Source organism: Psammomys obesus, unplaced genomic scaffold, assembly GCF_907164565.1.
Source record: "Psammomys obesus unplaced genomic scaffold, mPsaObe1.curated_primary_1811, whole genome shotgun sequence".
NCBI classification, from domain to species: Eukaryota; Metazoa; Chordata; class Mammalia; order Rodentia; family Muridae; genus Psammomys; species Psammomys obesus.
The window spans coordinates 11763690-11777098 of record NW_026585691.1 but is presented as its reverse complement, the minus strand read 5'-3'; the positions used below and the strand labels follow the sequence as shown (position 1 = coordinate 11777098).

The 13409-nt window shown below is 39.1% G+C and overlaps 1 protein-coding gene across 1 annotated transcript in view; it reads right to left on the bottom strand.

The window, feature by feature from the left end:
• Positions 1-13409, bottom strand: part of Myo5a (myosin VA) — a 145293-nt gene that overhangs the window by 79539 nt on the left and 52345 nt on the right. Inside the window, exons 4-5 of the mRNA XM_055596857.1 lie at positions 9547-9601; positions 5483-5639 (exon numbers count right to left, since the gene is read on the bottom strand). Coding sequence (XP_055452832.1) covers positions 5483-5639; positions 9547-9601 — 212 coding nt within the window. The remainder of the gene's footprint in view (positions 1-5482; positions 5640-9546; positions 9602-13409) is intronic.

Sequence of the window (13409 nt, the reverse complement as noted above, 5' to 3'; positions counted from 1 at the left end):
GCTGCCTCCCAGATGCTGGTATATACAGGTGTGTGCCACCATGCCCAGCCGGAATGTCCTTTCAGTGCTGCACATATGTTTGCAGGGGTAAGGTCACCCACTGAAGCACGGGCAACCTCCCAGAAGCCACATCCCTGAAGCAAACTGAGTCTTCACCCTCAGTGGCCATCAACGACCAAGAGCTCTTCAGCCAGCAGTGGGCCTTCGGGACTTCCTCCACCGTCGTTGCTGGGATTTTGACTTGCTTGGACTTGCAGTGGTCTCATGCAGGCAACCCCATTTGCTGAGCGTCCATGAAGGCAGTGGCCTGGCTATATCCAGAAGACACTGTTTTATGGCGGTCCTCCTCATTCTCTGGCTCTTATAATCTTTCTGCCCCCTCTTCTATGGTGTTTCTGAGCACTGTGGGAGGAGTGTAAATACAGATGTTCCATGCAAGACTGAGTACTCCCCAGCCATTTATTCTCTATACTTTGATCACTTGGGACTTAGCTTATTCTTCTTGACATAAAAAAATACGTATTTTTACTATTTTTTTTTTACTCACTATTCTATTTTTCTTGGTGCTGTATTTAGAAAAATGACATTGATACTAAATACAGAATTTTCAGTTGAAAAGGTACATTCTGTCAAAAAGTAGACACAAGGTTACCTGTAGTAAAAGCAGCAGCATTAATGACATTATGTGCTTACCAGGCCCTGCCCCTATATAATTTCCTATCTATATCTAACTATGCTAGTTAGGGAAAATGGTCTGCTGTTTTTATTCTTCAACCTGTATCTACTGCCCAATTCACATACTAGAATAGCAACTTGCTAAAACAATACTATATACTATGAGAAGAGGGTAGGCTAGGGTTAAAGTAGACCTTGTCTCTCAGTAAAACATTTAAACATAGAACAAGAAATAGTCGGTGATGCAATTGAAATCAGTTTGAGTAGGCCCATTTAATCTCTCTGAGAAGCACTAGCATCCCCGAGAGGGACGGGTGAGCTTATGAAAGTAAAAAGAGGAATGATGAGGGTAGAAAGTATGAGTGGCAGGGGCATGAAGCTGGGAGGGAAGAGCAGGTATGTGTTGGGAACAGGCACTCAACCTAAGCTAATTAGGCATGAAAATGCCATAAGGAAGCTTGTTATTTTGTATGTTCACAAAATTTTTTTAACAAAATTAAAACACTGAAGGCTGAAAAAGTGGCTTAAGAACGCTGGCTGTTCTTGTAGTAGATACAGGTTGGATTCCCAGCATCTACACGGCAGCTGACAACTATTTCTTATTCCAGTCCCAAAGTTGCTGATGCCCTCTGGTTTCTTTAGGCACCAGGCAAGCATGCGTTGTGCATACATACATGAAAACAAAAACTATCTATATATCTGTATCTATCTATCTATCTATCTATCTATCTATCTATCTATCTATCTATCTATCTAAAACAAAAATTTTTAAGAATAAAGACATGATTCTAAGCCTAGGACTGGATATGAAAAGATGTATATTTATCCAGGTCCTCTAGTTGTCTCTTCTGTATTATAAGTACTATATGCACAAGACTCTACAGTTATTTTCATTTCAATCAGCAAGAAATTGCTACGCTAAAGGTTAGATTATGGATGTGGTTTAGTTGAACCATCCCTGCTTTTCTGGGATCAAACAAACTTGGTCACGGTGGATAAACTCTTTGATGTGTTCTTGAATTCAGTTTGCAAGTATTTTACTGACAATTTTTATAACCATGTACAAACAGATCCTAGTCTGTAATTTTCTTTTTTGTTGAGTCTTTGTCTAATTTTGGTATCGGAGTAATATTGGCCTTGTGAAAGGAATTTAGAAATGTTCCTTCATTTTCTATTATACTAAGTAATTTGAGAAATATTGGTATTATTTCTTCTTTGAAGGTCTGGTGGAATTCTATCCTGAATCCATCTAATCCAGGGTTTCTCTGTGTCATTGCTGTCCTGAAACTCATTCTATAGCCCAGGATGGCCTTGAACTTACAGATTTGCTTGCCTCTGCCTCCTGAGTGCTGGGAATAAAGACATGCACAATTACCACTCAACTATTTGGGAGATTATTGGTTACTGCTTCTATCTTGTTGGATGTTTTGGGTATACTTAAATTTTAATTTCATCTTGATTTAGCTTTGGTAAACCACACATATCTTGAAATTCATTTATTTCTTTGAAATTTTTCTATCTTATGAAACATAAAATTTTTAAGGATATCCTTATGATTCTCTGAATTTTCTCCATGTCTGTGTAATATCTCTTTTTAATATCTAATTTTATTAATTTGTATTTATACTCTCTTTTACTTAATTTGGATGAAGATTTGTCAATCTTGTTACAAGTTGTTACATTTATTGATTCTTTGTATTATTTTTCTTCATTTCTGTTTCATTCATTTCAGCCATGATTTTGATTTTCTCTTCCCATCTATTTTTGGGGGAGCTGTTTATTTTGTTTTTCCAAGTCTTTCAAGTGTGGCCTTAAATTATTAATTTGAGATTTCTCATGTTTTTGATGCAGACACTAAGTGATGTAATCTTTCTTCAGGATTCTCTCCATTGTATTTCACAGAATTTGGCATGTTATTTTTCCATTTTCATTCAATTCCAGAAATGTTAAATTTTTCCTTCTTGATTTCTGCCTTGACTGAATTATCATTTATGAATGTACTGCTTAGTTCCCATAGTTTGAACACTACTGATATCCAGCTTTACTCTATTATGGTCAGATAGAATGCAGAATGTTATTTTAATTTTCCTATATTTTATTTAGATTTGCTTTGTCCTAATATGTAGTTGATTTTAGAGAAAGTCCCATGAGCTGTTGAGAAGAATTTGAATTTTTTAATGTTTGTGTGGAAAGTTTGGTAGATATTTGTTAAGTCCATTTGACTTATACTGTCAGTTTAATTCCAGAGTTTCTCTGTTTAGTTTTTTGTTTGCGATGACCTATATGATGGTCAGAGCAGAAATCACTCACTGTTATCACCGTGTTGCAGTCAGTCTGTGGTTTTATATCCAACAGTGTTTCTTTTATGAAACTAGGTACCTCTGTGTTCGGTGTACATGTTTAGGATTTTAATTTGAGACAGGATGTTGCTATGTAGCCCTGGCTGACCTCTAACTCATGGTGGATGCTTTTACCTTAGCTTCCTGAGAGCTGAAATTATAGTATGATATTGTAAAATTGTTTATTTTATTACTTATTTTTGAGACAAGGTCTTACGTAGTCCAGGTTAGCTAAGAATCACTCTGAACTCCTGTGTGTCTCACCTCTACCTCCTAAATGTTGGAATTACAGGCTTTGCTGCCACTTCTGCCTTACATATTTTATTTCAGTCCTTTAAATTGAAACATCCTGTCTGCAGTAGTTCAAAATTATCTATAAAAATTTCATTTTTAAAAATTTTATGTATACATACAATACACAAGTGCCTGGTGTGATGAGCTACTGGGCCTGGCAAGAGCAGCAAGTACTCTTAATTGCTGAGCTATGTCTCCAGCCCTGAAAATTCTCTACTTGTTGGGTATGGTATTGGGAACTGAACCCAGGGACTTGTGGTCAAGCCTTCTACCACTTAACGACATTCCCCAACAGTCCTCTCCCAATGAAAATCTTTTTGATCTAAATTCGACAAATAAGCAGTAATACAGAAAGGAGACCTTTATTTTATTTTTGCTCATCTCAGCCAACAAGGTAAATTCTTCTTAACTGCATTTTATTAAAAAGAATGTTTGTGACTACTTGAAAATTTTAGTGTCATTCCTACTAACAAAGTTCAAATGTGTACTCGAAACAACAACACAACATAGCTATTTTGTAAAAGAGGCAGAAAACAGCTCTTGACATATTCTAGAAGGGTCATTCGTACTTATTCCCATGACAAACTCAAGCTCTAGTTTTGTATGATCTAACCTAGAAGACACTGGATTTCCTAAATCTATGACAATCAAGATTTCAGAATAGTCTAATATAAGGAACTAGAATATCACAGAACTCTACCAGATACTAGGAAGATGTTGCCATGGGGGAAAAAATGAATAAAAGCCGAAACTAAGCTCTGCTGTGTCAAGTTAAAAACTGGCTCCACAAAATGTATGCCTTTAATACCAACATCAGTAGTATCCACTGCTATACACAGAGCTAAATCCTTTCAAAATCTCAATTTTAGATTTTACCACTCTCCTTTGGCATAGCTATCTGCTCCTTCCTGCCCATGTTCTGTCAGAAACCTCTGGCTTGTTTGTCCTGGAGTACACCTCGCTTTGGAAGGCTCTCTACTGCAGAATGCAGGATGGAAGTCCTGCTGCTCTAAAGGGTAATAAGCACACAGACACAGGTCGCCGCGTTCATCTCAGAGATGTTACACACAGCACTGCAAACCAGGCACAATTACCTCTGGGCAGATTACTGCAAAAACCACTTGGACCAAGGCGCATCAGGTCAATTTTAGCTCCATCAGGGTGATAAAGACAACTTGACTGAGGAAAAAGATGGGGATAAATCATGCCCATTGGAATTTTTAGCAAGAAAGGTTTATTTCTGCCTCCCAAATTTTTCTCTCCATTTAATGAAATCAATTTTTCTCATTTTCTTACAAAACTATAACTTTCCTGAAGTACTGTTAACAACCAATACTCTTACAGCTAGAATTCTTCAGACATCAAGTTGTCATACATTCGATCCCCTCACCTTTGGCACAGGCATTCCTACTTTGTATATATTTTTGGGTTTGGTTTAGTTTAGTTTTCTGAGACAGGGTCTCACTTTGCTGCCCAGGCTGGCCTCAAGTTAATGGTGATCTTCCTGCCTTAAGCCTCTCTAGTGCTGGGATAACAGGTGTGAACCATCACACCCAGATGTATCTGACTTTATAAAGTACATTATCTTTTCATAGTATTTCCTTTCTCAAGAATTTATAACTTTGAATTTCTTCACTAAGATATACCTGTATAATATATTTTTTTAAAAAGTAGAAATGCTCATGAATTAGGATTTATGTGTAATTCAGATTTTGAAGAAAAATTAAAATTTGTAGCAAACGAGGTTGAATTAAGCATAAAAATATATACTGTAGGTAAAAGAGTTACAGAATCTATTCATGCTTGAGTGAGAGCAAATATTGTTTTGGAAGTATAAACAAGAACTCTGGACTGGAAGGAAATGAGGAACTTCACCTCTGGACAAGAAATAAGAGGTATGAAGAAGTGTTCCCTGGTCTTACAGACAGAATTCTTTCTAAAGGTTAAAAGGTAGCATAATGGAGCAAAGCAATTCCTATACAGTTAGGGGTTACTCAAAATACCCACCTTACTGGAAAGTTTTCCTACATCTCTCACTAAGATACAGAAAAGTATTTCTGCAACTTTAGTGGCTGGAAATCCTAGACTTTCTGACATGTACTGTATCAATCAAGTTTTCAGCCTGTTTCTTAATCAGATACCTTAGAAAAAAGGTAGAGAATTTTCTGTCTTACCTCCATGATGGGGTTGGAGGCCAAGACCTTTTCCTCGACATTGGCCTCACTGGCAGAACCACTTACAGTTGCAAAGTATCTCATGGCATACTTAGCAGAGACTGTCTTTCCTGCGCCTGACTCTCCGCTGACAATGATGGACTGATTTCGTTCATCCCTGTAGAAACAAGTAAGAGTGACTGCCAGCGCTTCTACTTCTGAACATGATTACTTCTGCTCCTTTTTTTCCGTTGAGGCAGAATGAGTTTTTGCTGGTTCATATATACAATAACGTATATGTAAGCACAGAATTTCTTAGTAAGAATGACTACTTATAAGCACAACAGAAAAGGATATACCATTAACTTAGAATCCCATAATTAAGAACAACTCTGTATTTCAGGTATTCTGAATTTTCTGTGTGTACCTCAAACACAGTATTTTATTCATGGAGATTTGCATTGGTATTTTATAATACTGTTGTCAGCTACCATAGAAGAAAAGGAGAATATTCTTTGGATTCACAACAAAAGAATTTGGACAAAAAGGTGCTTAATTAAATTTTATAAAATCATTTGAAGTGTTTCCAATTGCCTGTCTGTTAATGATCTGGAAGCAGTATCTCCCACAAACTCCTGTTCTCCTAATCACCTACAGTCCCAGGGAAGAATCCATGATGTTGGCTAATTTCATTTTTAAAATGTCATTCCAAGTTAAAACTCTTTCTCTTCCTCCTGCTCTCTCCTCCTCATTCCCCCTCCCCACTCCTTTTTCTTCACGTGTTTTTCAAGACAGGATTTTTCTATGTATTTCTGGTTGTCCTGATCTGCCCACCTCTACCTTCCAAATGCTGGGATTAAAGGTATGCACCAGGATCAGGTAGGCAGAGGATAAAGGGAGAGAGTACTAGGAGAGACAAGTGGAATTTGGAGGAATTTCAGGGCAAGGTAGAAACTAGTGCAATGGAAACTGCCAGGAATTCATGAGGGTGACCCTAGGGAAAACTCCTAAAAATGGGGAGTACAGAGCCTGGATCAGCCATTTTTTAATAACCATGTAAGGCTTCCAAAGGATAGGTTAGGACACCAAACCTTCAACCTACAATTTGTCCTGTCTGGAAGATGCTCTGGGGTGAAGGTGGTGCAGAAATTGTGATGGAGGCCAACCAATGACTGGTCTAGCTTGAGACCCACGCCCCAAGAGGGAGCCCACCCCTGACACTATCCAGAGGGCCAGGAAACAGAGGCTGGACAGCCTACAGACCTAGGACAGACCCAAACACAACTGTAAAAAAAAAAAAAATCAATGAAATGATTCCTAATGACACTCTGCTATACTTGTAGATCAGAACCTAGCATATCAGAGAGGGTTAATCCAAGCAACTGATGGGAGCAGATGCAGAGACTCATAGCCAAACATTAGGCTCAGAGAATCTTGTAGAAGAACAGGGAGGAAGGATTTTAGGAGCTAGAGGGGTCAAGGACACCACAAGAAAACCCACAGAATCTACTAAGCAGGGTTCATAAGAACTCCCAGAGACTGAATGAACAACCCAGCATGCATGGGTCTGACCTAGGCCCATTCATGCTATGGTTGTGTAGCTTGGTCTTCTTGTGGGATCCCGACAGTGGGAGCAAGAGTAGTGGCATGAGTGTGATATGGACTATCCCTGACTTTTTGCCTGCTTTTGGGACCCTTTTCCTCCTACTGGGTTGCTTTGACCAGCCTTAATATGAGGGGAGGTGTTTAATCTTATCATATTTTTGTTTTGTTTTGTTTTGTTTCAAGACAGGGTTTCTCTGTGTAGCCTTGGCTGTCCTGGAGTCACTTTGTAGACCACGCTGGCCTCAAATGCACAGAGATCTGCCTGCCACTGCCTTCCCAAGTGCTGTGACTACAGGTTTGTGTCACCTCATCCGGCTGGTTTTATTGTATCTTGATATGCCATGCTTGGTTGATATTCTTGGGAGGCCTGCCCTTTGCTGAAGGAAAACAGGAGAAGTGAATCTTGGGAAAAGGGGAAGAAGGGGAAGGCACTGAAAGGAGAGGAGGGAAGGGGAGCTGCAGTTGGGATGTAAAATATGAGAGAAGAATAAATTTTTTTAAAAAGGGGGGAAGTATCACATTCATGCTTGAAGATGTAGTAACAGAATACTACAACTGTTTTTGTTATAGTGTAAAGATGAAGCCTAAGCTGCAATGAGAACCTCAGGTTGTTGGAGAAACCAGAACTACAAGGCTTGAGGAGAGCTGCATGCACAGAATGGAATGACCACAAAGGATAGCTATGCTCACTGAGGGCGGCAAAGCTAAAGGGTGGAGCTGCCCAAGCCCTTTGGCGTCATGTTGAACACAGAGCTGCAGAACTGGGTATTTTCCCTGCTGAGTTTCAGTCTTGCTTTGTTCTGGCCACTCCTTCTTCTGCCCCCTTCTTACCTGTTTGGAATAGGGTGTTTACTCTGTGCCACTGGACACTGGAAGTGTATACCTTGCTTTATATTTTATAGGCACTTACAGTTAAGAGACTGCTTTGAGTCTCAGATAAGACTTGGACTTGGAATTTTTAAAGTGTTGGGACTGTTAAATACTATGGGGACTCTAGAGTTTGACTGATTGCATTTTACATTATGAGATAGCCATGGGCCAGTGGAACAAGAAGTGAAAGGTTATGGTTTAAAAGTGATGTGCTTGGGTGTCAAACTGGCAATGGGTGAAGCTGTGCTGTCTAAAGTTGATTGTTAAATTGTTCAGATTTAGAATCCCTACCCATCTCTGTGAGGGATTATCTGGATTTGGTTAACTGAGGAAAGACCTATCATAAATGTGGCAGTACAGTTCCAGGGGCTGCGGTTCTGAGGAGAAAATGAGCTGATTGTCAGCATTCATCTCTCTTGTTTCCTGAAGGCTGCCTCAAGTTTCTTCTGCTGTGAGTCCTTGCCATTGTTGGCAGTTGGTCTGATGCTTGTATTTTGACGCTAATTGGCTACTGGCCCTCAAGATCTGGCTACTGCCCAGGTATACCTATCCTTGTTGTGTAAACCTGCCTAAGACATTATACGTGATTGGTTGATTAAAAACCCTAACCCTCCACCCCAGCAGGGCAGAATGGGGTAGGCATGGCTAAGGTTCCTGGGCTTTGGGAAGAAGAAAGAAGGCAGGAGGACACACTGTGGGTTAGTGTGACAGAACCACATAGGCTGGGAGGAAGGACTCCAACAATGGTGTGGAAAGGCTCAGAAAAGCAAATAATTATATGATTATGGATGGAAAGTAGCCCAGATAAGGATGGGTAAGGCCGATGGCATTGAATGGAGGCTGGGAGGTGGATCGTGAGGTTATTAAGATAGCATAGATGAAATTATCTGCACAGCCCAAGGTATTTTAAAGCAATTATAAAATTTTAACAGGGGTCTGTGTCTTATTTAATTGTGATAGTGGGTTAAATAATACTGCTGTGACAATCATAGGGGAAATAATAAATAAAATTATTTAGCCCAACATCATTTTATTTACTACAACATGCCATGGAGGACTAGATCCTTAAACTCTGAGCCAAAATGCTCCCTCCTTTCCTTAAACTGCTTTTTCTGTCACGTGCCTTTATACAGCAATGATAATAATAACTGATGCAAGAGGACAGATTTATTTTAAATGTTAGTCCATGTTCACTTGGTTTCCTTGTTTCTGGGCCATGGTGAATCACAACAAGGAAAATGTAGTAAAAGCAAAGCTGCTCACCTCGTGGTAGCCAGGAAGCAGGCAAAACTGAAAAGGGGAAAGGGATAAGTAGAACCCTTGACATATTCCCAGCAGCCTGTTTCCTCCAACCAGGTTGTACTTCCTAATCACTTACTCAGCTTGGAACTCATCAATGGATTAGCTCATTGAAGAAGTTAGCGCACTTATTATCCAATTGTCTCTCAATAACACTACCAAGTCTTCAGCACACCAACCTTTGGAGCCATTTTATACTAAAACTATAACACATGGCATACACACACATGATGCCAAACCTAAGTTAGGATGTACTGACTGAAAGTCACAAAGCATCAGTATAATCATCCTTATAAGGTAGCATGCATTACACCACGCCTATTATATAAGGAGGATACTTGGCACCAAATGGTAGCTGAGTCACAGCTGTTAACAGGAGAGATTTCATCATCCATAAGAGTCATGTTCCCCTTAGCCAATGAACCTCAGGATACCAGAGCATTCAGAAACCACATAACTAAATGAAAGAAGAGATGGCCTAAGAAAGGACTGGTAATAAATGAGGTCAGAAGTAATAAAACCAGATGACAGATCTAAATGGATAGAAGGAGACTGCAGAGACAATGCTTCACAGTGATGGAGGGAAGAGCTTCAATCAAATTCTACTTAATATTTTTCAAAGTACTCATCCATCTATATGATTAAACCCCTGAACAGACACTCTCTTTTCCTCTTTGGAGAAAACAACAGAGGAGTTGGTTTGCCTAAAGTTGGTAACTAGTATGCCAAGACAGTGGCTTGTTACCACATATACCCCTAACTTTAGGGGTATAGGGAGGTCTACAGTAGGCTCCTTCTGCTTTGCTATGCCACCCCTTAGCATGGTCTGTCCTTCAGCAGGAAGAAAAAAAGGTCCATGGATTAATCCTATTAAACATAATATATTTCACAGAACACTGTAAGGTTAAGCTAGACCATTTGTGAAAAAAGTAAGATCCATGGAGATTGTGAGACTTAAGTTATTGGGAGAAATGCGATTAGTGCAAATAGCAGGTTTTGTTTTGTTTATTAACTGTACCAAGGTTAACTACACAGTACTAACTGTTTTCAATCAAAACTGTAAGTAAAACTTAGGAACATTGCTCTATGAATCATACAGGACAAATACAATAGATAAAATTAAGACAATACCATATCACATAGTTATAAGGAAACAAAAGTACATTTTGATGTTTTAATGAACATAATACAGTGATTTTGATAAAGGAAAACAGGGAGGCAGGGAGATGACTCAGCAGGCAAGGAACTTAACCTTGTCTTAGAACTGAGCCTGATAAACTGAGTTCCATCCTTAAGATTCACATGATAGGCAGAGAACTGACTCCCATAAGTTTTCCTCTGTGCCAACACACACACATACACACACACCCCACATAAAATAAACACTGAAAAAAAACATTCAGTAAAATGTAAGAAAAGGAATACAGAGGAAAAACACTCTGGACTCCATTTGTCTTTTCTCTTCTAGACATTATCAGGCCCACTAAATGTAAGAGGGTGGCAGTATTTCACGAGGGCACTGTTCTCTAAGGAGCATGTTTAGAATGAAGATGGGACACAGCCATTTCTAACTAGAACACCTAAAGCAGGGCTACCATGATGGCTCAACAGATGAAGGCACTCGCCACCAGGCTCTTTTCTGGCCTCCTCGGGCACTACACCAACATGCTGCACATACATACATGCAGGTCAAATTTTCATGCACATAAGATAAATTAATAAGCTAAGATGTCCTTAGCTCTCACCCCACCACATACAAATGACCTGTCCCTTTCTCGAGATGAAGAGAAAGGAAACTGCTCACCTTCTATCTCTCAGAACAAATCCTTGTCATCCTAACTCCACTTCTCTCTTACCCGGAAGCAGCACATTTTTCCCCAATTCCATCTTAAAAATATACCCAGAATCTATTCCCTCCTCACCATCCTCATAAAGATCCTCAACTAACTCATCATTTCCCACTCAGATCACTGAACAGCCTCCTGCCGCATCTCCTGAGTTCTACCCTTGCTCGCTCTATTTTGTTACTGTAAAGTTACTATACGATTTACACACATAGTAAAATGAGTTCCTGCTTGTGAATCACTCAGATCCAGGAGCTTTCCACCTGCTCTGTCTCGCTATTTTCCCATTCTAATACTTTCCACAACATTTTGAGTATAGGTTGTAAACATGTATATGCCTACAACCTTCACAATTTTTGCTAAGGAGAGCATTGTTCTTACCCATTGGTAATGGCCAGTATCAGGAAAGATAATATTGCTATAATAACACTAACAGCTTAATTGATAATCCTATCGATAGGTGACAAGCATAAGCTTTATTTACTTTTATTCTTCACTAGGCTTTGTTTGTGGGGTGGAACTTTTGCCTAGTTTGCTACTGGTTTTTGGATTGTGATTATAAAATTTCAGTCAATAATGATGAACTGTATCTTCCCTAAAGACATGAGGGGTTTGTAGGAACAGTCGTGATGTGATACACCAAGATTAACACCTGCGAAAGATGGCATGTTTATTTGCTAAGGGAAAAAAAGGTAAAAAAAATGATTTTGCAGCACAGATTCCTGACTAAGCCAAAACAACACACTGTGCTTGGAGACTGCAGCAGATTTTGTGGGTGCAGATTTATTAATATGTGAAAAACATCTAAATAACTGAAGCATATTTTCAAACTATCTACAAGAAAAAACTAGGCAAAGGGGGGAAAAAACCCAACAACCTTCAGTGGAGAGATTATACTGACTGACTCACGGGGGATGTCATGTGGGATGAGGAGAGTGCCAGGAGGCGGGCAGAATCTCCTGACATTTGAGGGTTGCCACAACAAGGATGAGAAAAACACGCTTTCAGAATTAAGAACAGTGTTGGGTTGAGAATGTGCTTAATACATGCAAGGCTCCTGCCTTGACCCCTCTAGCCAAAGAAAGTATTTTCTGAGGAGCTGTGTCATTCTTCAAGTATGATCAGATTCTTCAGAGATCAGTTTTCTAGCAGTCCATAGGAACCCCTCTCTGACAAGTGTGTCTTACGCTGTACTGAGTGTGCCAGCGTTGCACTGCAATGCTCTAGAACTAAAAACGTCAAGTCCTGGCAGACACTGTCTAGCTTAAAGGAAGATGTACTGCTAGATGGAATTTTCTCAACGTTAAGCTTTAAACTTTGGATATTCATAACTGTTTTATAGTAGTCTCGGGCATAATGTAGCATATTATATGCTGCTAATTCACGTAGTCATTTTATATTTAACATCCTAATATTTTAGTGTCGGACTAATTGGAATTTGAAAGATGTGCTTCGTATTGATGAGACCTATACAACTTCTCCAAGCCTCAGTTTTACCAATTTTAAAATGAAGCTCCATACCAACACCCAACTCAAAAACTTGTTGCAAAAATAATTTATTTTAGTAAATTAAAAGTAACTAATAGTTCCTTGTAGGGAGACAGTTAATTTTAGCTCTTATTAAAAGCCCTGTTATTATTAAAGGTGCATAATGACTTCTATGGGATCTTTCACTGAAATAATCCTTAAATTCTATCACCCTTTGGCTCTAAAACATACACTGGTTGCAAAAGAGAAAATAAAAGCCTCAGAGTGCTGGTCTCCTTTATATTTTATAAACTGTTGTGAGGATTTCCCGCATCGTATTATGCCAGGTTCCCTTTTAAGCTTGAGAATTCAGTTATTTTCCCATGCACTCACGCTCCCATCACATCACTTATATTCAGAGTGTAATCTTATCTTGAACGTGTTTTCACTCCCATTCTCTTCCCTCTAACAGTCAGTATGTGAGTGATACAGGCACACTTCACACATGTTCTTTACACATACATAACTGATGTCCTTATTTGCTGTCATACAGACTATTTTTCCAGCTCAGAGTTCTTTTAGTTCATCTGTTACTCTGCTGAGTGATATTAGGGAAGTCACTTATGACTAATGTCATGACTAAACCTTGACTCTCTCACCTATAAAACACAGTATCTGTCCTTGCTTAGTCATAGGAGCATGATGAGATTCCAAAGGCAATTAAAAAAACTATAAATCCATTATAAATGTGAGATTTTAATATTTTAACAGTCCAGACAATCTGAAACAAACTGGTCAAAGCAACCAGAAAAACCACTGAAGGGTTTTCTTTTAGAAAGATATCACACTGATAATCATACAGT